Source organism: Oryx dammah, unplaced genomic scaffold (assembly GCF_014754425.2).
Source record: "Oryx dammah isolate SB20612 unplaced genomic scaffold, SCBI_Odam_1.1 HiC_scaffold_1, whole genome shotgun sequence".
Lineage (NCBI taxonomy): Eukaryota > Metazoa > Chordata > Mammalia > Artiodactyla > Bovidae > Oryx > Oryx dammah.
Window position 1 is genome coordinate 74,433,555 of NW_024070185.1, and position 22,517 is coordinate 74,456,071.

Genomic DNA, 22,517 nt, shown 5'->3' on the forward strand with positions numbered 1-22,517 from the left:
CATCACCTGAAACAACTATTTGTTCAGTGTCTACACTGCAGGGTTTTGTTTTATTTCTTTGGTGGAGCATTTTATAGTTTCTGTTATTGTTCTGCTCTTGCCATTTCACATACCGTTTTCCTCTTCTGGACAGCCTTTCTGAAAAACATTTTCTCCACTTGGATAACCCAAACTTGTCTTTTGATATTGAGCTGAGAAATAGCCATCTCAGTGAGGCTTTCTTGTGCGCCCAGGCTGGGTAGGTGTTTCCACGCATGAGCACCCTGGGCATATGTCTCTACTGCTGGCATAGAGCAGACTTTCGAGAGAACATGCTGAGTGAATGAGTGAGTAAATAATGAGCACTGATCACATGCTTCTGTCCTCCATGGACCCTGAGAAACAGGGATAGGGACCCCATCTCTCTTCATCTTTGTCTCACTGCCTAGGTTAGTCCTTGACACATGAGTAGGTACTCAACAAATGTTTATCTAGTTGAATCCAGCATGCTACTCTTGGGACTTCCCTGGTGGTCCAGTGGTTAAGAATCTGCCTGCCAGTGCGGAGGACACGAATTCGATTCCTGGTCTGGGAAGATCCCACATGCCACACAGCAATTAAACTTGTGTGCCCCGATTACTGAGCCTGTGTGCCACAACAACTGAAGTCTGTGTGCACCAAATCACATGCTCTCCAACTAGAAAAAGCCCACATGCAGCAACGAAGACCTGGCACAGCCATAAATAAATAGATAATTTTTTTAAGAAGCATGCTACTCTTGGGAACATAAAATTTTAGCAGGCTAGAACTGGAAGGTCATCATATCCAATCTTATGCATCTTAAGGTAGATGAGAAAACAGGATTCAAGAGGAGAAACATTTTCCCGGGGTCATGATTACTAAGGGGTTTGATGGCATTCATTCATATATTCAATACCTGTTTTGAACACCTGCTATATTCTGAGACAGCAGTGTACGAAGCAGAGTACCCAAACCTTCATCATAAACAACTGTTTATAAATATACTCTGCCCTCAGAATCCCCTTAATGCCTGGCACAGAGATGAGCACTTAGTATATGATTTTAAAAAATGTTTGTTGAGCTAATTGCAGATAAGAAATGCCAGGCAGTAAGTTACCCGGTTGCTCTTCAGGGATCAGTCTCACTGATGCTGGAATCAGGTTGCCTCAGATATAGGGCCTCCTTGGCTGGGCACCTGTTGTCGATGAGAAGACTGTCTGTGAGATTTGAGGAAGCTCAATGTCGCTTGTCTTTGAGGTCCTTGGGCAGAAGCTCCCCTGTAATTTCTCTTTCTGATATTCCTATGGAGAGTCACTTATGACTTATCTTCTGTTTCTGTTCCTTTTTCAGAGCATCACCATGGGCAGAGGAGCCAGGAAGAGAGTAAGTACTGAGACCACGCAGTTTCTTAGCAAAAAGCTAATAGCATTTCTTCTGTTCAAATATTAGTTATATCTTTTTAAAGAAAAGCAAAAAGAACGTTAAAATCACCCTTAAACCTATCACTCCGGGAAACCTCTTAGTTAACATGTAATGCTATATCTTCCCAGATATTTCTATGCACATATAAAAATTACATGTATTTATTTTTAACTGGAGTCAAAGTGTATGTTCTTTTACAATCTGCTTTTTACATACTATTTAGAGTACTTTCCATTGTCAATAAATATACTTTCATAGAATCATTTTAAATTAATGCACACTATTTTACCTTATGTTCATTAAGGCCATTCCATAATTTTGTTCAACCATGCCCCATTGTTGGACACTTAAATATTTCCTCTTTTTCACTATTATGAACAACCCTCCAACAAACATTCATGCATTTAAATCTTTAGGCCTATCCTTATTTTTTTTCTTAATATAAATTCCTATAACATAGAAATTTGAGTCAAAGAGTACAAATAATATGTTGGCCAAAAAGATAGTTCAAGTTTTTCCTTAACATCTTATGGAAAAGCCCAAACAAACATTTTGGTCAACTCAATACTTATTAGGCTTTTGATAAATATTTCCAAATTGCTCTTTAGAAAGGTTGTACTAATTTACAAGTGCCCATTTTCCCACAGCCTATCCAACATTAGATATTGGTTTTGTCTGTTTGGCTTTCTTTGGTTTTAGTTTTAGACAGTTTTTTTGTTTGTTTGTTTCATTTTGTTTTGTTTGCTTGCTTGCTTGTTTTTTTGTGTTCAAAATGTACTGGTTAGGATGGTTTCCCATCCATCCGGATTTAGGGTGCTTTTAGTGCTGTCTTTGTCTGAAGGCGCATCCTTCTGTAAGCTTTGCAGTTCCTCCTGTAGGCTGGCTGAAGACAGTAGAGCAACACACGAAACTATTGTTTGTGCCTGTTGACTAAAGACAGAGGTGATTTTATAGATTCCTGGGCATTTCACATCCATGAAGTAGGAACTGGGGCTCTACACCAGGCGCTTCTTCTTGTGTCTCCTCTTCTGGACAGGGATGGAGGAGATCCTGTGTGTGTTCTCATGGGGAAGTGGTCACTGCCCTTCACCAGTGTAATAGTGAAAAAATTGCATTGTTTTATTTTGCATGTCTTTGATTGCTAGTGAGGGTGAATATTTTTTAATATGTCATGGGCCACTGTGGCAAGGTATTAAACTGTCTATCAGGGAAGTGGAAAACTTCTAGTTATTGATTTTTTCTGCTTCAAGGCTTTGATAAGGACTATGAGGCTTCAAGTTACAAAGTACTGGAAGTATTACTGTAACAATAACCTTAAGGTGGCAAACTAGAAGGTAAAATATGAATGAGAGTTGAAGTAGCTTGAAGAATGGCTGGGGGTCTTTTCACAGCTCGTCCTGGCTATTAGCTTCCAGGCTGCATGGGAAGCGGTAAGAAGGAGCCGGTTCTGGTCTCGCTCCTGGGGCCAAGGACCCAGCACAGTATTCCAGCTAAGCCCAGACCCTCAGGCCTGAGGTGGCCATGATCTTCCAGGCAATGCGAACTCCGGTCTAAGCAGTTCCTCTGGATCCTTGCATGAGTGCTGTCTTGTACGGTTTGTGTTCTGTGTCTTGGGGCAGAGCTTGGCTTCTGGGAGGATGGTGAATGAAAGGGCTTCCTACAGTGCTGCTTGCTTGTCTAAGCAGACAAGGCTCTTGTTTCTCATGGGAGGTTTTTGTCCAGGATGAAGACTCAGGAACTGAAGTAGGGGAAGGGACAGATGAATGGGTGCAGTCCAAAGCCACAGTTAGACCCCCTGACCAACTGGACTTGACTGATGCGGTAAGTGAGCAGCATCTTACTCCCACCCCTTCCACCGCCTCCAGCCTTGGAGATGGACTCTGCACAGAACCTAGGTTGCCAGTTGTCTGCTTACATCCCAGGGTACCTTCAGAGGGGGTGGGGGCCTCTACATTTGACCCTCTTGGTGTTTCTCTCCCTCAGGAGCTGAAGGAGGAGTTCACCCGGATTCTGACAGCCAACAATCCACATGCACCCCAGAACATCGTCAGGTACAGCTTCAAAGTAAGTCATCCTCTCTGGAGTAGAGGCCTCTGGGTGCTCCTTGGCTTGGTGACTTGCTATGTTGCAAAAACCCCTCAGCTCTTTTTAAAAAAATTTATTTTTGGCTGCGCCGGGTCTTTGTTGCTGCCTGCAGGCTTTCTCTAGTTGCAGCAACGGAGAACTACTCTCCAATTGCGGTGTGCGGGCTTCTCATTGCAGTGGCTTCTCTTGTTGCAGAGCACGGGATCTAGGGCAAAGGCTTCAGTAATTATGGCGCATAGGCTCAGTAGTTGTGGCTCGCTGGCTTAGTTGCTCCACAGCATGTGGGATATTCCTGGACAAGGGATCAAACCCATGTCCCCCTGCATTGGCAGGCACGTTCTTAACCGCTGGACCACCAGGGAAGTCCTGCCTCTCAGTTCTTGCAGAGATCACCTTTAAAGTGAATTCGCTGGCTGAAACTCTGAGATTTTACCTGGAGTTTTCTAGAGATTTTTGAAATTTCTTTATGAATCTTCCTTCAGTCTCACTAATTACATTGTCTTAAGTGCCCTGCAGAGCCACTCTTTTCAAGAATCCTGAAGTGAATAATTTGGTAGGAAAAGTACTTTTCCAATGTATGTTAGTCACTAACATCAATCATTGGGTCTCCAGAAGCCAGTGTGGCAGTGTCAGGCCCTATATTAGAACTTTTACATAGGATATCTCATTAATCCTCAGGTTTTTTGCTATAGGAACAATTTTTACCTTCATTTTATGGAAACCAAGAGTAAACAGATAAAACAAATTATAAAAGTCACATAGCCAGGATTCAAAGCAAAATTTGAACTAGTTTGATTGACTCTAAAGGAGAAGGCAATGGCACCCCACTCCAGTACTCTGGCCTGGAAAATCCCATGGACAGCGGAGCCTAGTAGGCTGCAGTCCATGGGGTCGTGAAGAGTCGGACACAACTGAGCGACTTCCCTTGCACTTTTCACTTTCATGCATTGGAGAAGGAAATGGCAACCCACCCCAGTGTTCTTGCCTGGAGAATCCCAGGGACGGGGGAGCCTGGTGGGCTGCCGTCTAAGGGGTCGCACAGAGTCGGACATGACTGAAGTGACTTAGCAGCAGCAGCAGCAGCAAAGCAACATTACAACACTTCTTTAAAAAAAATGGTATGTATACAGACACACGTACAGATACAGAGTTTTGAATATATAAAAGAAATCTAGAAACCCATGGTACTAGCTTCAAAAGATTTTTTTGTTGTTGTTGTTTTTTGCTTCAAAAGATTTGAAAGAGCAATGAATATACAATGGAAACTAAACCTCCTTCTCCTGTCCTTTTCCTTGACAGCACACTATGAGCAGTTTCTTTCTCTTTTTTAAAAACAGTTTTATTGAGATATAATATTTACATACTATAGAATAACCCCATTTAAAAGTGTACAATTCAATGGCTTTTTGTATATTTACATATTATGCAACTATCACCACAAGCAACTCTAGAACGTTTTCGTTTTCCCCCAAAGAAGCCCCATACCTCTTAGTTGCCACTCCTAGTTTCCCATTTCTTCCAGTCTTAGGCAACCACTAATCCCTTTTTCAGCTTTAGAGATTTGCCTCTTCTGGACATTCCATACAAGAGAAATCAAATAATATGTCATCTTTTGCGACTGAGTTCTTTCGTTTAGCGTACTGTTTTCAAGGTTCCTCCATGCTGTAATATGTCCCGGTGCTTTATTTCTTTTTATTGCCAAATAATATTCAGTCGTATGACTATATCATTTCATTTACTCAATTGAATGTCCATCAATTGATGGACTTTTGGATTGTTTCTGCTTCTTGGCTGTTATGAACAATGCTGTTATGAACGTTCATGTACCAGTTTTTGTGAATTTTTTTGTGAACACACTGCTTTTTATTCAAGATTGAGTAGGCACCCCCTCCACAAAGAGGTGGGACAAATTCAGGTGTATTTCTTGAGAGGTCCCACTCATGAGTTGTGCTCATGGTGTCCCTCGGGCAGCCCGTTAAGAGGCAGGGGGTAGGTGGCAGAGAGAAGCTGCCTCACGTCCCTGATCTTATGCTGGAGTGCAGCGTGCTCTATGAGATCCTGTTCTTTTGACCTCTGAAAGAGGATCTCTTTGGGACTCAGTGGGAGGCATGCTACAGGCAGAGGATTGGTGTCAATGTACCTCTCTTGCCCTCTTGGAAGCCCAGTTATTAGAAAAGATTCTTGTGTGTCAGCTGCCAGCTGGGTAGCCGTGGGCTCCCAAGAAGGCTCACCTCCTCCAACTTTCTAACAGCCTCCCAGGCCTGCCTGGCATTCCTCCCACAGAGCTGGCCTCCAAGTCCTTCCCTGAGATCTAAGAGCTTTAGGTCTCCAAAGCTATTACTTTCCCTTGAAGTGCTGGCCTGGGGAGGCAGAGTGTTCAGATCTAAGCATGCCTCTCCTCCTTGCACAGAAGCAATGGAATCTGAATTCCATCCCTAAATTGAAGAGGAAGGTCCTAGTCACTACTGGGGACAGGATGAGGTGACATCTTAAATGACAACTGTATGGATAATTTATTCCCATGGACATCTCCATTGTCAAAATAATAGCTAGTATTTTTACTGAGCAATTATTATGTGTCAGACACTCTTTTTGAGTGCCTGATAGATTGCTTTCATTATTTTCAATACTTAACTATCCTTCAAACTACTCATTCTCATTTTGCAGATGAAGAAATTAAAGCTTAGAGTGGCTAAGCCTAAGGTCATGCAGGTAATAGGGAGCAGAATCAAGATTTGGATCCAATTCTGCCCACATCCACAGACCATGCTCTTAAGCACTGCACTGTCACATCTCCCCATCCATCTGTGTTATTGAGAGAGGAAGAGCTTTATGGTGACTTTTAAAGGCAGAGTGTCCCATTCTGTGTGCAGAAATAGTGATTCTTTCTGTTCTCCAGGGACAGGTGGGCCTGGTACCAGCCCATGGGTTGGTTTCCTCTGTGGTGAGTTTATCTCAGTGTGCCATACAAAGGTAATACTTTTCTGTATGACTTGAAAAGGGCTGGGGACTTCCCTTGTAAGTCCAGTGGTTAAAAATCTGCCTGCCAATGCAGGAGACACGAATTCAGTTCCGGGAGGATCGCATGTACCTCAGAGCAAATAAGCCCGTGTGACGTAAGTACTGAGTCCATGCTCTAGAGCCCACAAGCCACAACTGCTGAAGCCCCTGATCCCACAGCCCGTGCTCCACAATAAGAGAAGACATCCACACACCACACGAGAAACCCATGAACCACCACTGGAGAACGCCCCCACACAGGAACAAAGACCCAGCACAGCCAAAAATCAGTAAGATAAGATACAAAAAGGAATAAACCCCTGCTCTCAAACTTTAGGGCTAGGATGCTGACCACTAAGGAGGTAGCCTAGAGGAACCAGACTATAAGCTTTATAAAAGCAGGGACCATATCTGCTTTTGCTAAGCTTTGTATTTCTAGAACCTAGGAAATACTTGGCACATTGTGTCTATTCAAAAATTATTTGTTGACAAATGAATGAACAAGGTTGCCTGTGCTTTAATAGTAGCCATGTTTCTCGTTTGCCATGTGACTTGACAAGTGCCAAGCAAGCCCCAATCTTTTCTACATTTTTGTGATCCTCTTAACGGATGGGGGACTTGGTATCTCTGAGGATCTATCCAGCCCTGGCATCCACTAAATAGAGTGGAGAAAAGGCCAGGTCAGGTGTGTTTGATGACTATGTGTGACCTCTCTGAGTTCTGGTAAGGGAGGCAAGATAGAATCTCTTGACATGGATGAAGGAGTCAGTGACAGGTCAATTCAGAGTTACTCAGAGTTGGAAGAATGTATTTTAAAATATGTCTTTGACAGCACACGTAAAATAATGAAATTAGGCCATTCTCGAATACCATATACAAAAATAAATGTAAAAAGGATTAAACACTTAAATGTAACACTGGAAACTATAAGACTCCTAGAGGAAAGCATAGGCAGAGCACTCTGACATAAACTGTAGCAACATGTTTTGGATCTGTTTCTTAAAGCAAAGGAAATAAAAGCAAAAAGAAACAAATGGGACCTAATTAAACGGTTACCTAATTAAATGGTTACCTTTGCACAGCAAAGATAATGGTTGATAAAACAAAAAGACAACCTACTAAATGGGAGAAAATATTTGCAAATGATATGACTGATAAGGAGTTAACTTCCAAAATATACAAACAGTTCATATAACTCAACATAAAAAAAAAAAAAAAACAACAAACAACCTGATGGGCAGAAGACCTGATTAGACATCTTTCCAAAGAGGACATGCAGGTGGCCAGCATGCATATGAAAGGATACTCACCATCACTCAACATCAGGGCAATGCAAATCTAAACCACAATGAGCTATCACCTCACACCTGCCAGAAAGGCTATCATCAAAAGACCACAAATAACAAATGTTGGTGAGGATGCGTACACTGTTGATGAGAATGTAAATTGATGCAGACACTGTGGAAAACAACATAAAGGTTTCTGGAGAAAAACTAAAAATAGAACTACTATGTGACCCAGCAGTTCCACTCTGGGTATATATCTGAGAAAAACAGAAACACTGCTTCAGAAAGATACATGCGCCCCAGTGTTCATAGCAGCACTAATTATAATTACCAAGATATGTAAGTAATCTATGTGTCCATCAACAGATGAATGGATAAAGATGTGGTGTATATATATACAATGGAAAACTACTCATAAAAATAAAATTTTGCCATTAGCAGCAATATGGATGGACTTGGAGGGTATTATGCTAAGTGAAATAACTCAGATAAAGACAAGTACTGTATGATATCACTTATATGTGGAATCTAAAAAACACAATGAACTAACGAATTAACAAAAAGAAGCAAACTCACAGATACAGAGAACAAACCTAGTAGTTTCTAGTGGGGAGAGGAAGGTGAGGGGGTGGTATAGGAGCAGGGGTGTAAGAGGTACAAACTATTAGGTACTAAATATAAAATAAGCTACAAGGATATAGTGTACAACACAGGAATATAGCCAATATTTTATAATAACTATTATTAGACAACAACAAAAATTGGAATATAACCTTTAAAATTGTGAATCATTATATTGCACACCTGGAATTTATATAATATTGTATTGGGTTGGCCAAAAGTTTATTGGGATTTTTCTGTGAGGTGTTATGAAAAAATCCAAACAAACTTTTTGGCCAACCCAATACAACAGCTATACTTTAATAAAATTTTAGAAGGAAAGCAAAAAAAGTCTTAACAAGAACTTAAAAACAACCACACCTTCATTTGTTTTCTCTTCTTGAAACTGGAATGCAGTGAAAACTTCAGGTTAACTGAGGATTTAGTAAGTGATAATTCTGTTAACAGATGGACCATCTCAGGCCTTTCAAGTGAAGGCAGACTGTATTTTGATGCCAGCCCTTTGGGAACCTCTGGTCTGATACAGCCCCTTTCTTCCCAGGAAGGCACATACAAGCTCATTGGCTTTGTGGACCAGCTGGCAGTTCACTTCACCCAGGTCGGGAACCTGATCCCCAAAGACTCGGATGAAGGGCGACGGCAGCACTACCGTGATGAGTTAGCAGCCGGTAAGCCCCTGGGTCAACCTGAGGCTACAGCCCAGAGCCCGGTCCCCTTTCTCTGGTCACCGTAGGGAGGGGGTGGCTAAGCCTGAACACTGCAGAGCCTCTTCCTTTCTAACAGCTGGCTCTCCTGGAGAGGTCTGGGAGAACCCTGGGGCAGGTGAGGTCTGAAAGACAGAAACCAAGAAGGCCTTGCCCTGCCAGGGGATAGGGGAGTGTGTGGGACTCTGGGCTCAACAGCAATATCCCACCAAGGTTCTCAGGAGTCCACCAAGGTGGTGATTTCAGAAACAGAAATCCTGGAAGAAGAAGAAGAGCCCAAGGAAGCTGAAGCTGGGAGTCAAACGGATGTGCCTATAGTTGAGGTTCAGTATAATATTGCTGTCCATCCCACCCCTTCCCTGGAGGAGGAAATGGCAACCTACTCCAGTATTCTTGCCTGGAAAATCCCATGGACAGAGGAGCCTGGCAGGCTTCAGTCCATGGGATCACAAAGAGTCAGACACGACTGAGCATGCACTTGCCCACCCCTTACGGCTCCAGCTTTGTCTGGAGGCTTTAAGGACACTTGGGGGGTGGGGACTGAAGGTGAGAAGTGAAGAGGCCACAGGTGCCAAGACCTCTGGCATCATCCTTCCCTCACACTCCCACCCTACCCCCGGACACGACTTCTCCCCACTCCCCACCCCACACCACCTTCTTCTCACAGCTCAGTCCTGGTCCTATGGGCCTTTTCTTTTCCTCTCAGGCATCTGAGAAAGTGGCTGAAGAAGAATTGATGACTCCTAAGCAGCCCAAGGAGCGAAAGCTCACCAACAAGTTCAACTTCAGTGAGAGGGCCTCACAGACCTTCAATAACCCTCTCCGGGTAAAGCAACCCTCCACCCAGCCCCTTTGCCTCAAAGCTCCACGCTGTCCATAGTGGGGAAGAAGCAGGACTGACCCCAACCCCTGCAGCCCTCAGCCTGGCAGGTGACAGGGCAGATGGAACCGTTTCGCTCTCCAAGGAGAGCTGGGAGCATATGTTCATGTCCCTATGAGTCATCCAGGCAGGAGTTCAGAGGGAGTAACAAGGAAGCTGGATTCCTCTATCAAGAGACTGAAACCTGAATTGGGCCTCAAAGCTGAGGTCAGAGTTTGGGGAAGGTAGAGGAGATGAGAGTGTGCCGGGGAGATAAGATAAGACTAGGAGCCAGTTTGACTGAAGCTGATGGTCTCTTTGATACACTGGCTGGTATTTCCCTGGCTCATATATATGGAGGAAGCTGCTGCTACTGCTGCTAAGTCGCTTCAGTCGTGTCCGACTCTGTGCGACCCCATGGGCTGCAGCCTACCAGGCTCCTCCGTCCATGGGATTTTCCAGGCAAGAGTACTGGAGTGGATTTCCATTGCCTTCTCCTATAACTGCATAGTGATACACCAATTCAACTTACTGCTATGGGGGAAAAACACCATTTAATGAGACAGGAAGACAAAGCACAAACCCGACTAAGGGCACACACGCTGTGGACCACAGCACGGCTATGACCAGAGCAAGTGGGGGGGCGGGGGAAGGGAGATGGATGGGTAAACTACAGCCTCGGGGGGCAGAGGAACCTGAGTACGGGCTGAAAGCACCTATCAGGGTTTCAGGTGAGAGACCCACATATGTAAGGCAGTGTTCTACACAAGTCAATCTGGGAGGAGGGCAGATATTTACAAAGGATATAAAAGCAAAAAGAAACAAATGGGACTTAGGTAAACTTAAAAGTTTTTGCACAGCAAAGAAAACCATTGGTGAAATGAAAAGACAACCTATTGGATGGGAGAAAATATTTGCAGGGTGGGTTTTTGGCAGCTCCTAACCACCCTCTGTAGTAGACAAGTTTATTGGCATTAAGTATATTCACCTTGTTATTCGACCTTCACCACCATCTATTTCTAGAACTTTTTATTTTCCCAAACTGAAACTGTACTGTTAAAGACTAACTCCTCAACAATCCACCTTCCCCCAACCCCTGTCCTCTGGGGCTACTGCCATTCTACTTTCTGTCTGTATTCATGGGTCGCAAAGAGTCAGACACGACTGAGTGACTGAACTGAACTGAACTGAACTGAACCACCCTCTGTAGTCCCTGTGCTGACACTGAATAATCTGAGACATGATGAGGGGGGGGGGGGCGGGGGGGTACACTCGCCTGGTGAAGCTAGAGACCCCAGCATATGGGAGAAATCACCTTGAGGTGAGGAAGTTTGGCCCAATGGCTTGCCAGAGGTTGACTGGAGCATCCAGAGGCTGGCCAGAGGTTGACCAAAGCATCCAGAGGCTGGCCAAGGCCCGACTTCTTGTAGATCTGTCCATCCCCTACTTGGAGTTCTTCTTGATTGAAACTGTCACAGTCGGGCTTCAGTGGCCCTACTTTCTAGTTTAGGCTTCTTCTGAAGGAGGCTTGCATGAAAAATCTAGGCTTTCACTGCATCAGTTTGTCCTTTGCCCAGGCCACTCTTTACTTCCCCAGTGCTGTGTCCCACCTCTCCCTCAGTCCAAGCAAAATGCTTCTCATGTGGCTATACCACTGGGGAAAGAGGCTTTCTGTGGGTCACCTGTTGTCATTGTTCTCTAGGACCGAGAATGTCAGATGGAGCCTCCTCCTAGGACAAACTTTTCAGCCACAGCCAACCAGGTGAGGCCCTGGGCCAGTCTAAAAGCCATCGCTCCCCACCCCACCCCCATCCCGTATCCTTGTTTTGCTCCCTCAACAAGGGAGACTGGTGTGGTCATAGATTCCTCTGGAAGTCTGCTCTCCTCATCCACCCTCTTCCTGGCTCCTTGTCCAATCTCTGAACTCCAGGCACATGAGACAGTAGGTCTCTACTCAGAGGGCTCAGAAACAGCCCAGGATAAGACTGTCCAATGGGGACACAGGTATGGTTTCTAGAAGTTCCTCCAAGATTGGGGGAAATGTACATTTCCCAGGAGTCTCTGCAGCCTGTAGCATGTCACAACTGACTCTGCAGTGTTAGCACTCTGACCCTGCCCTTCCAGCAGCCTTCAATGTTCCTGCAGACCCTCCTTCCCCCTCAAGTCCTATGGGATAACCACACTGATTTGGGCAGGATATGGTGCCAGATAACCTGAGCTCAGTCCCCGACTCTGCTGTTCACACTGTAAGATCCTAGGCAAACCATGTCACTCTTCATGCCTCAGTTTCTTTATTTATCAAATGAGAATGACAAGCAGCTTCACAGGGTTGCTGGAGGGCTCTGAGTGAGATAACGGAAGTACAGTGCTGTGTGCAGGACCGGCCCCTGGGGGAATTACTAAAGAGAGGATGTGCCTCTCTGGCCTGCAGGTGGCAGTGACTGCTCAGCTCTGGGGAGCACACAGAGCTACCTGGGGCATTTGTCCAGCCCCAGATCCATGCAGCTTCCTCTGCTACTATCCTTGGGCTTCTCTTGCTGTCAAATCCAGTTAGCAGGAATTCCTTTACTTTTGTTTATCTCTTTATGCTGAGAAAGTATGATCAGGGCTGTGGACAACAGGCCTGAGCCAATATGTTTATCCCATCTCTATAGTGGGGGGTCATTTTTAAAATTTCCTAGTTCAGAGTCTCATAATCCACTAAGAAAAAGGTGATCTAGCTGATCACTGCCCATTTGTTCTGCCTGGCAGAGGTAGTAGGCTGGAATGATACTGATCTCCAGCTGATAACTGAGCCCCTGGGTTGCAGGGTGGAAAGCCCAGCTTTCAGGGATGCCCTGAGAGTCCCTTCATTCCTGTTCTAGAGCTGACCATTAGCAGTGAGTGTCACTGAATGCATAATAGCAGTGGGCCAAGTAGAGGATGCTATGAAGGCATGTGACTGGGTTTAGGATCAACTCCTGAAGCCCTAAAGGCTGAAGAGCAGCTGGCCAGGTGAAGATTTTGCCCTGAGATGATCCTTCTCATCTTGTCTTTGCCTAGTGGGAGATCTACGATGCCTACATGGAAGAGCTCGAGAAGCAGGAAAAGACTAAAGAGAAGGAGAAGACAAAGACCCCAGTGGCTAAAAAGATGGGGAAAATGGCCATGAGGAAGATGACATCTATGGAGTCCCAGGTTTGGTGAGGGCTCCCATGGCTCTGTCACAGAGAATGACTGAGTGGGCTCTTGGCTCCTGGGTAGAAAGAAGCCTGGCTGTCTGGTAGGACTTCACAGACACTTAAGGGCAGGGGGCATGCTAGTGATACTTAGGAACAGCCCTTGCCTTGTAGGAAAGTGTGAGGAGAGATCTAACTGCCTCTGGCATTCCACACATTCCTCCTGCTCCCCGACCCCTCACAATTTCTTATAGGTCTGGAGGCTAGCAGGAATTCAGAATTGTTGGGTTAGGGAACAGCAGGAGAGATGGATGGTATTAAAAGCTTGATATGCACCTTGGGAGAGCTGGGGAGGCTTCCCAGGGCAGAGTGGCATGTGAGGATAAGGCTCCACCTCCTTGGCCAAAGCTCATGAGGTTTGGGAGGGAGATTTGCTTCCTGGGCTTCAGTCCTTGGGTTTACTTGCACTCAATTCTCTAGGTCCAGGAGGCAAGTCAGAGCTAATCACAGGTACCAGAGAGTCCAGGCCAATGAGTGGCCGCCCTGGGCTGGATTCGCAATGAAGAGCTATGCAGGAGTCATAGTAGAGGTCATGGCTGGGAGCTCACTGTGGAAGTAGCCAGCACAGGTTGGGGTTCATCATGGAAGTTACAGTGAACAGTCACTGCAGGGATGGTCACCACAGGGGGATACTGAGGGGCCATGTGTGTCCCTTCAATAGAGAGGGAGCTGGGCCAGGAGCCAGGGTCCCAATATGGAGATCAGGATGAGTCTGACCTGCAACGGGGCAGGAAGGACAAGGACCACAGAAAGCGAAGGTCACGTTCAGCACCTTGGAGAGCTCCCACCAGCTCTCAGGGAAGTAGTTCTGCTCCACCCTGGAATCGAATCCAGATCGCACTCTCCCTTTCTCTGAAGTATGCCCACTTCCACTCACTTCCATGCCCAGGATAAAGTCACATTTTAGGGGAGGTTTGAGGGTTCCAGGCCCTGATTTAATAGGAGCTGTCCAGTTGAGTTTCATGTAATCAGAGCAAGCACTTGGTGATCATGACTGTGCTGGTATTGGAACCCTGAGGTGAAAGATAAGTCCTGGCCCTGCATTTGCCTTGTCTGGACCCTTAACCTCTCCTGCACCATTCCCTAGAGTTTAGGGGTTTCGGGGGGTTACTGGCCTGGGTCAAGATTCACTTGAAGATCCATCAGGGTTTGGCTATGAGCTCTATAGTGGGAGCATGGTTAAAGAAAGATCCCTTGGACCAAGGCTGAAAATTGTCCTTAGGTCTCAACCCTACCAGAATTGGTGTCTAACACCCTCAGGGAGGCAGGACCACAGCAGATTCTTCCAGCTTGGCTAACACGAAAAGCTGTGATGTAGGCAGATTCCAGCCCTCTGGACAAAGAAATGCAGTGAAGCAGGATACTGGGGGTATAACATAGCCAGTTAATACTTTAGTATTCTAGGTTGTCGCAGAGCACCAGTTTGAGTTTCCTGAGTCATACAGCAAATTCCCACTGGCTATCTATTTTATATATGGTAGTGTATATGCTTCCATGAGTGGGAGGGAGGTTCAAGGAGGGGACATATATATACCTATCAGTTCAGTTCAGTTCAGTCACTCAGTCGTGTCCCTTTGTGACCCCATGAATCACAACACGCCAGGCCTCCCTGTCCATCACCAACTCCTGGAGTTCACTCAAACTCACGTCCATTGAGTTGGTGATGCCATCCAGCCATCTCATCCTCTGTCGTCCCCTTTTCCTCCTGCCCCCAATCCCTCCCAGCATCAGAGTCTTTCCCAATGAGTCAACTCTTCTTCACGTGAGGTGGCCAAAGTATTGGAGTTTCAGTTTTAGCATCATTCCTTCCAAAGAACACCCAGGGCTGATCTCCTTTAGAATGGACTGGTTGGATCTCCTTGCAGTCCAACGGAATCTCAAGAGTCTTCTCCAACACCACAGTTCAAAAGCATCAATTCTTCGACGCTCAGCCTTCTTCACAATCCAACTCTAACATCCATACATGACCACAAAACCATAGCCTTGACTAGACGGACCTTTGTTGGCAAGGTAATGTCTCTGCTTTTCAATAAGCTATCTAGGTTGGTCATAACTTTTCTTCCAAGCTGATTCATGTTGATGTATGGCAGAAACTGACACATTATTATAAAGCAATTATCCTTCAAATAAAAATAAATTAATTAAAAATAATACTTTAGTATTCTATTTGGCCTTCCCCCAAGGGAACTGATCTCTAACCATGGATCCCAAGTACTAGGACAGGCTGTCTGTCCAGACCAGAGTGGAGGTAAGAGTTGCCTTCCCCTTTGTTTAGGCTCAGCATGTGAACAAAGTGATACCCCTTTAGAGACCTGGATCTGATTAGGTTGGTGTAAAGCTCAAAAGTATGGGAGAGGAAAAAGCAGAGTAACTTCATGATACCCTGAGGAAGGTCTGCAGTGTTAGATCTCAGGTTTCTGTCTCATTAATGATTTGGGTGAATGTACAGAAATGAATGCAAGCTTTTCTGATCTGAACAATTAGGACAGGAATGGGGGAAAGGGCTCAGAGGCCACAAGTTCAGTCAGAACCAATAAAGAGCCACGTCTGCTCCAGGAGCATAGTTTCCCGAACCACACTCTCTCCTCAGAGCACACCTGGAGCCCTGAATCTCCCAGGGCCAGGCTGGCCATCTGGGGAGGGATGGCTCTCTGTGTGGGGCTCAGAGCATGGGCCCTGGAGTCCATAGGTTTGAGTTTACATCCTGACTTTGTCACCGAGCTGAAAAATTTAAAAACTTGTTCTCTCATCTGTGGTGGTGGTTTAGTTGCTAAGTCATGTCTGACTCTTTGCAACTCCATGGATTGTAGCCCACCAGGCTCCTCTGTCCATGGGATTTTTCAGGCAAGAGTACTGGAGAGGGTTGTAATTTCCTTCTCCAGGGCATCTTCTTGACTCAGGGGTCAAACCTGTGTCTCCTGCATTGGCAGGTGGATTCTTTACCAACTGAGCCACCAGGGAAGCCCAAGAAAACAGCCTAATGATACCTGATTTGCAAGCTTGTCTTGAGAACCCAAGATGATGTATGCACAGCCCCCAAGATAGTCCTTGCTTGATCCTAGGTATTGACTGTTAAGAGGCCACCAAGGCTGATGGAGCTGGACGGGGCCACCTGAGGGAGTACTGACTTGAGGAATGAGGCCCTGTCCTCCCACATCAGAGGAGCTGTCCCCCGGCACACACACCTTTCTGTGGCTGGAGGACAGAGTTAGGACCACGGGGATAAGACTCAGGGAAGTAGGTCTCAGTTAACAGGCTGTCTGACCACACAAAATACCACCTGGCATGGGGAGAAACACTTGCCAGGAAGCTGCTGAGGGGGACAGATTCTTGCTTTGGGTCAAGGGGTAAGGGGAGTAGCTGGTTCCAGGTGAGCTCTGAGGCTTATGATTATAAGACTCCAATGAATGTCCTTGGTGAGTTTTCTGGAGGCAGTTTCGAAAACTGATGAAAGAGTCTCAAAGGGCAGCCCCCAAGTGTGACTTTGTCAGTCCCCACTACACCAGGCTGCATGTTCCCTCTGACACCACCATCACTGTTACCACTGGGCACTGGGTGAATAACACCACGCTGATTATTACACATCCTACCTGTATTAGGGTCCTATAATGACCCTATGATGCAGAAGGCATCATCCATCCCTGCTGTAGCAGGAGTATTCTAAATCACGGAGACCTTCACATACCTAAGGTTGCCATTGGGCTCCTAGTCTGTGGGAGGGGATGGGAATGCAGACTTGTGTGGCCCCAGAACCCATTCTGTTAACCTCTGCGCAATGCTGTCAGTCCTGGGAAAGCACGTCCCAGAGAGCTGTGGCCCTTTGGGGCCCCCTTGGAGGGCTGTCCACTCCACTGGTTCATTCCTGCCACCTGCCCTAGACATGTTGGACCTGTCTTGCCAGCCCCAAACTCTTCGCTCCTCTTTCATCCTGCTGTAGTGGTGTTCCATTGAGGACGTATGGAGTTTCACATGATATTGAATTTGGTTTTTGTTCAGATCGAGTCATTTTCCCTGATATGAAGCTTCCTGCTTTGCCTTTGGCCATGGGCAGGGCCTTGAGTTAGAAGCCAGTTCTGTCTCATACTCCCTATAGTAAAGGCATGTCTCTTTCCCTTCCCTGGACCTTCCCCTCAACTTTTTTTAAAATTTGTTTTTAATTGAAGGATAATTGCTTTATAATATTGATTTCTGCCATACATCAACATGAATTAGCCATAGGTGTATATATGCCCCCTCCCTCTTGAACTTTCCAACCACTTCCCACCCTTTCCTACCGCTCTAGATTGTTACAGAGCCCCAGTTCGAATTCCCTGAGTCATACAGCAAATTTCCATTGGCTATCTATTTTACATGCCCCTCAACTTTTGACTGAATAAGTTGGACCACAAGATTTCTGGGACCTTTAATGGGAGTCCTTGTTTTTGCTCAGGCTGCTGAAACCTCTGTCCCCACCAGAGAAGCCTCCTCCCGGCCCTATCTGCTCTCCCCTCCAGTACCCCTCTGGGCTCTCCTCATGGGCCCTGTCTTGTGCTTAGAGATGAGCCATCTCCAGAATAAACTCAGGATGAAAGAGCAGGAGGCAAGCTCTACCTAGGGGCCAACTATGGCAGTGCAGACTCCCTGTGCCACTTGTGAGCTGGGCATTCCTGGAAAAGGGTGGTGAGGAAAACCTTTACAGAGCTATCTGGGGTGGGCGGGGTCAGAGAGGCTTTGCTGAACCAATTGCAAGTCAGGGCTGCAGCTGAGGGAGAGACCTTCCAGAATGGTGGCTTATGAGGACCGGTGGCCCCTGTATCTCCACAGAGTGATGACATCACCAAAGTGACTCAAGCAGCTAAAATTGTGGAGCGGATGGTCAACCAAAACACATATGATGATGTTGCTCAGGGTAAGATTTAAAGTGCCAGCAACTGCTATTATTACTTTATTAAAAATCGCTCATACAAAGTGAGTATTTGAGTGTCCCATGCTGGGTCCTACAGGGGCAAGAGGAGAAAAATAGCCCCTCCCTCCTCTGGACGTCACTAGGGAAATAAGACTTACACAGTTCAAACGGGAACCATGGCATAAGAAAAAATGGGTGTCGTGATGTGATCTGACAATGGTGCATAAAGACACCTGCACGCTAGTTATTTAATGTCATCTTCCCCACAATCATGGGAGGCATTGGAGCAGAGATTTTATCCCTTCTTCACACATGAGGAAGCCAAGGCCAAGGGCACCCAAACCTGGGTCTTAAGCCTCGTAGTTCCGTGTCCTGTTCTCTGCTCTGCCCATTTTAGGGACAGTCTAAGTGCTAGACTGCAGACACAGACTGCTCTGGTCTCCTCCAGAACGAAGGAGGAGGAAGTGAGGCACAGCCACGGTCATGGAAGGCTTTGGGGAGGGCTGAGCTGGACGCCAAGGGATAAGTGGCGTCTGAGTGGGAGATTAGCGGAGGGCAGACGTTCGGGCAGGGGACAGCACGAGCAGTGACTCACTCAGTAGTGAAAATGAATGGAAAGGACTCTGGAGACGCGGGACAGCAGGCTCATTGTCTCTGACAGGGGCTCTCTTGGAAAGTGGGGAGAGTTCAGGCTGGAGAGATGGTTGGAGCCAGTTAAGAAAGGGCCTTGAATATCGCACAGGGAATCTGAGCTTTCTCTGCAGAGTTCAAAGCTTCCTCTATACAGGAACAGAGCCTGAGGACAGCAGGGCTGAGGAGGGGGAGGGTATGACGAGGCAGAAGATGGGGCAGAGGCGAGGATGAGGTTCAGCTGTGGGTCGAGTGGGCCTCCCGGCACCTTACTCAGAATGCATCTTCAGCAATGGAGAAAAAGGAGCAGTTATAGTATGAAAAACAAGCACCAGCCCTCCCTGGGAACAGCCCTGTACCAGGTGTTGTGCTGTGCCATTTACACGTATTTTATTTCATCCTGACAGCCACCCTGTCAGGTGAATACCACTATGACCTCCCCTTTATGGATGAGACATTCAGGCTGAAAGGTTGCCACTTGTTCCAAACCGCAGCTAGCCTGAGGTGTCAGGGATACAGTTGGGACTCGAAGACAGGTCCCCCGGATCCAGAGCCTAAGCACTTCAGCACAAGACCACGGAGTCACTGATCTGGAAGAGACATTTCAAATAAACACTCAGTAGGTCTATGCAAGTGATTAATTAGTGACGTGGTGAAGCAAGAGATTGATTCAGAAATGCTTAAATCCTGGGGGCCTGGGAAATTCTGGTGTCTCTGACAGAGCCAGGGAAACGGAATCCTTCCCATGGCATGAACAGCACATTCCCAAGTGGCTTGTATTTCCCTGAGAGGTTGTGCATTTATTTGGAGCGGCTGCCTCCCTGGAGTTGGCAGTTCCCCACTGCTGGCTGATCTCCTCTGCTGACAGCCCAGAGCTCTTCTCCGTGACTTGATGCTCATTGCTCACCCATGGGACAGAGAAACCAGGGCTGCCAAGACCAGCCGCCTAAACAAGCCCCCTTGTTATCATTCAGGCTGGAAAACGACCTTGAGTGCTTTTCAGAGCTGTCAAAAGTACACGGCAGCTGTGAATGAATTTGTCACTCACACAGCTTGGCTTCCTGAAACCCAGCCTCTGCAAGCAGCCCACTGAAGGGCTGCAAACATGATTAATATCCATGGAGAAATTGGCCTTGGTGAACCTTTTTCATTTATAAGAACACAGGCACATAAAAATGCATTGAACTTTGATTTTTTTTTAATTGCATACACTTTTCCCTTTGGGAAAGTGTATTTGTGAAGGAGAAGTGAAAACAGAAGTGTTACCAATTAATCTCTCCGAAATGAAGTCTTTTCAAATACAGCCCAAGCTCAGGGATTTCTGATGTGATCAAGCCTCACGCCTCTGACCACTCTAATCTTTTTTTATTCTGAGCCATTTTTGAGGATTTGGTGTAAGTCCCCAAACATCAAAGTGTGGGACATTGGGAGAGAGGCTGGGGCTGTGCCTGGGCCTATCCTTGACCATGGTGGGTGAGAGGATCATTTTCTACCGGGGCACCCTTGGTTGGAAAGAAGACTGAGAACTATTTCCTTTTGTTGATATATTTTGTTGCCTTCTTTGAACAATCACCGGGTGCCCGCTCTGTGGCCGGCCCTGTGCTAGGCACTGTGGGTCCAGAGATGATAACACTGTGCTTCCTGTTCCCCTAGAGCTGTGGGCTGGGGGAGACAGGCAAAAGGACACCAAGAGGCACCGCTGTGTGGCCCGTGTTTCAGCAGACCAGAGGCAGGGGTGGGGCGGAGGAGGAGGTGAACTCTGTCTGCTCAGCAACAAAGTGAAGGCCTCACAGAGGAGGAGCTTGATCTGGATCTAGAGTGAGTGGGAGTTTCCAGGAGGAGCAGAGCATTTTCGATACTTTGATGTACGGAGTATGCGAACAGCTGGCTGGAGGTGACATGGTAGTGGCTTGGAGCCTTGGTTCAATCAGGAAGCGCCTGTGCCAGGGGAGCCACCAAGGGGTTTTTCAGGGCAGTGGGGAACTGGTTTATTTGTTCTCCCTCTCATGGCTCTGTGGAATGTGGACTGGAGGAGGAAAGTCTGGAGGTAGGGAGACCAGCTGGGAGGGTGGTGTCGTAGTCTGGGTGGTGGCTGTTGGGGACTGAACCTAGACTGTGGCTATGGAGCTGGAGAGAAGTGAATGGATTAAAAAGATAATCAGAAGGAAAATATGAGGAATGATGAAAAGAGGTCAGTGAAGGATTACCAAAATTTCTGGTATAGACAAGTAGAAAGATGGGTGCGGCTTCTGCCTAAGTTAAAGGAAATGAGAGGTAGAGCGAGTTTAGGGCAGGAGATGAACTTGAGTTCAGAGCACCTATGAGGGAGCCAGGCGGCTTCACTGTGGTGGGCTTGGCAGTGAATATGAAGATGGAGAAACCTGGAATTTTATCCTCAGGGATATAGCCACTTTAGTGTCATTTACCTCCAAAAACAACAATAACAGTAACAACAACATTACAGAGAGCTTACTCTGTGCCACTTATTTTCCTAAGTACTTTACCTGTATTAGCAATGAATCCTCACAGTAGTCCTTTGAGGTAGGTATTCTTACGATTCACACTCGGACACACAAAGAGGTTAATTGTTTTGGCCAAAGAGGTACAGACAGAAAACGGTAGTCCAGGACTGACTCAGTTTGTGTGTGTTTAAGATTTTAAGTACTATGAGGATGCGGCTGACGAGTATCGGGACCAGGAGGGTACCCTGCTGCCTCTTTGGAAGTTCCAAAATGACAAAGCGAAGCGCCTGGCCGTCACCGCCCTCTGCTGGTGAGTAGAAGCATTGCAGAAAACCTGGAGTGCCTGAGCACCTGCTGGGTACCAAGCCACAAGCAAGCAGCTCCTACCCAAGCTCAGCCACCTTGAAGGTGACACATAGCATTATGGGAAAAAGCGAGACTGGGATTCTTATGGAACCGCCCTAGGTCTCTAAGGTCAACAGTGTCTGTCTGCGGTGCAGTTAAGGCACCAGTGTACATGGGAGGGCTTGTATCCATGGGCAAACCATGTCCATTTCCTAGGCTGATGGGTTCTTATTTCTTTTGCAGGAATCCAAAGTACAACGATCTGTTTGCAGTGGGCCATGGCTCCTGTAAGTCATCCGGCTATTTGTTCATCTGCTTACTCAACCAACAAACACTAAATACCTACTCAGTGCAGAACTCTTTGCCAGGTGTGAAAGATACAGAGATGACTAAGGTCTAGTCATACTGCTCACAGTCTAGGGGAGAAGCCCCACCGTCACACTGGCAATTAGTGCTGCGTGAAGGAATATGCCAAAATGAGCCTCGAAGGAGTTACTACGGTGAAGAAAGAGGGGCAGAGGACTTCCATATGAGGCAGCAGCAAAGGTCGGGAGGCAGGAGAGATATGGGAGGAAATGAGGCTGTAGAGGGGGCGGGGCAGCCCTAAAGGGCTTGGTAAGCCATCCCAAGAAGCTTAGACCTTCTCTCAAAGGGAAACCACTGAAGGAATTTGAGAAAGGCAGGGACACAACCACTACAGGGAGGAACTGCAGGCAGGAAACTGGAGGCTAGAGACAGTTGGGAGACTAGGGAAGGCATCCCAAAGAGAGAGGGCAGGCTCTGAACCACCAGCGTGGAGTGAAGCTGGAGAAGTGGGCTTGAGAAGCATGAGAAGGTGGACTGGGCCAGACCCGGGAGGGCCTGGCTGGTGGGATCTTCGTGAAGAGAGTTTCCAGAGCAGCCCCTGGAGCAGGTGGAGGACAAGGCTTTGATGTTCATTGCTGGCCCCTGCCCCCTCGGAGAGCACTGCCTTATGGGATGTTCTCTCCCCGGCAGCTTC

The 22,517-nt window shown here is 46.7% G+C and overlaps 1 protein-coding gene and 1 pseudogene across 3 annotated transcripts in view; one reads left to right on the forward strand and one right to left on the reverse strand.

Annotated features, from left to right (window-relative positions):
- LOC120866428 (dynein intermediate chain 1, axonemal) overlaps positions 1-22,517 on the forward strand; it is a 68,896-nt gene that overhangs the window by 21,257 nt on the left and 25,122 nt on the right. For all 3 annotated transcript variants that reach the window (XM_040244165.1, XM_040244159.1, XM_040244175.1), the window contains exons 2-12: positions 1,351-1,383; positions 3,145-3,243; positions 3,406-3,486; positions 8,956-9,082; positions 9,332-9,441; positions 9,825-9,944; positions 11,680-11,739; positions 13,020-13,154; positions 17,999-18,083; positions 21,365-21,482; positions 21,761-21,804. In XM_040244165.1, the coding sequence (XP_040100099.1) occupies positions 1,351-1,383; positions 3,145-3,243; positions 3,406-3,486; positions 8,956-9,082; positions 9,332-9,441; positions 9,825-9,944; positions 11,680-11,739; positions 13,020-13,154; positions 17,999-18,083; positions 21,365-21,482; positions 21,761-21,804 (1,012 nt within the window). The remainder of the gene's footprint in view (positions 1-1,350; positions 1,384-3,144; positions 3,244-3,405; positions 3,487-8,955; positions 9,083-9,331; positions 9,442-9,824; positions 9,945-11,679; positions 11,740-13,019; positions 13,155-17,998; positions 18,084-21,364; positions 21,483-21,760; positions 21,805-22,517) is intronic.
- Positions 2,242-2,945, reverse strand: LOC120864930 (annotated as a pseudogene).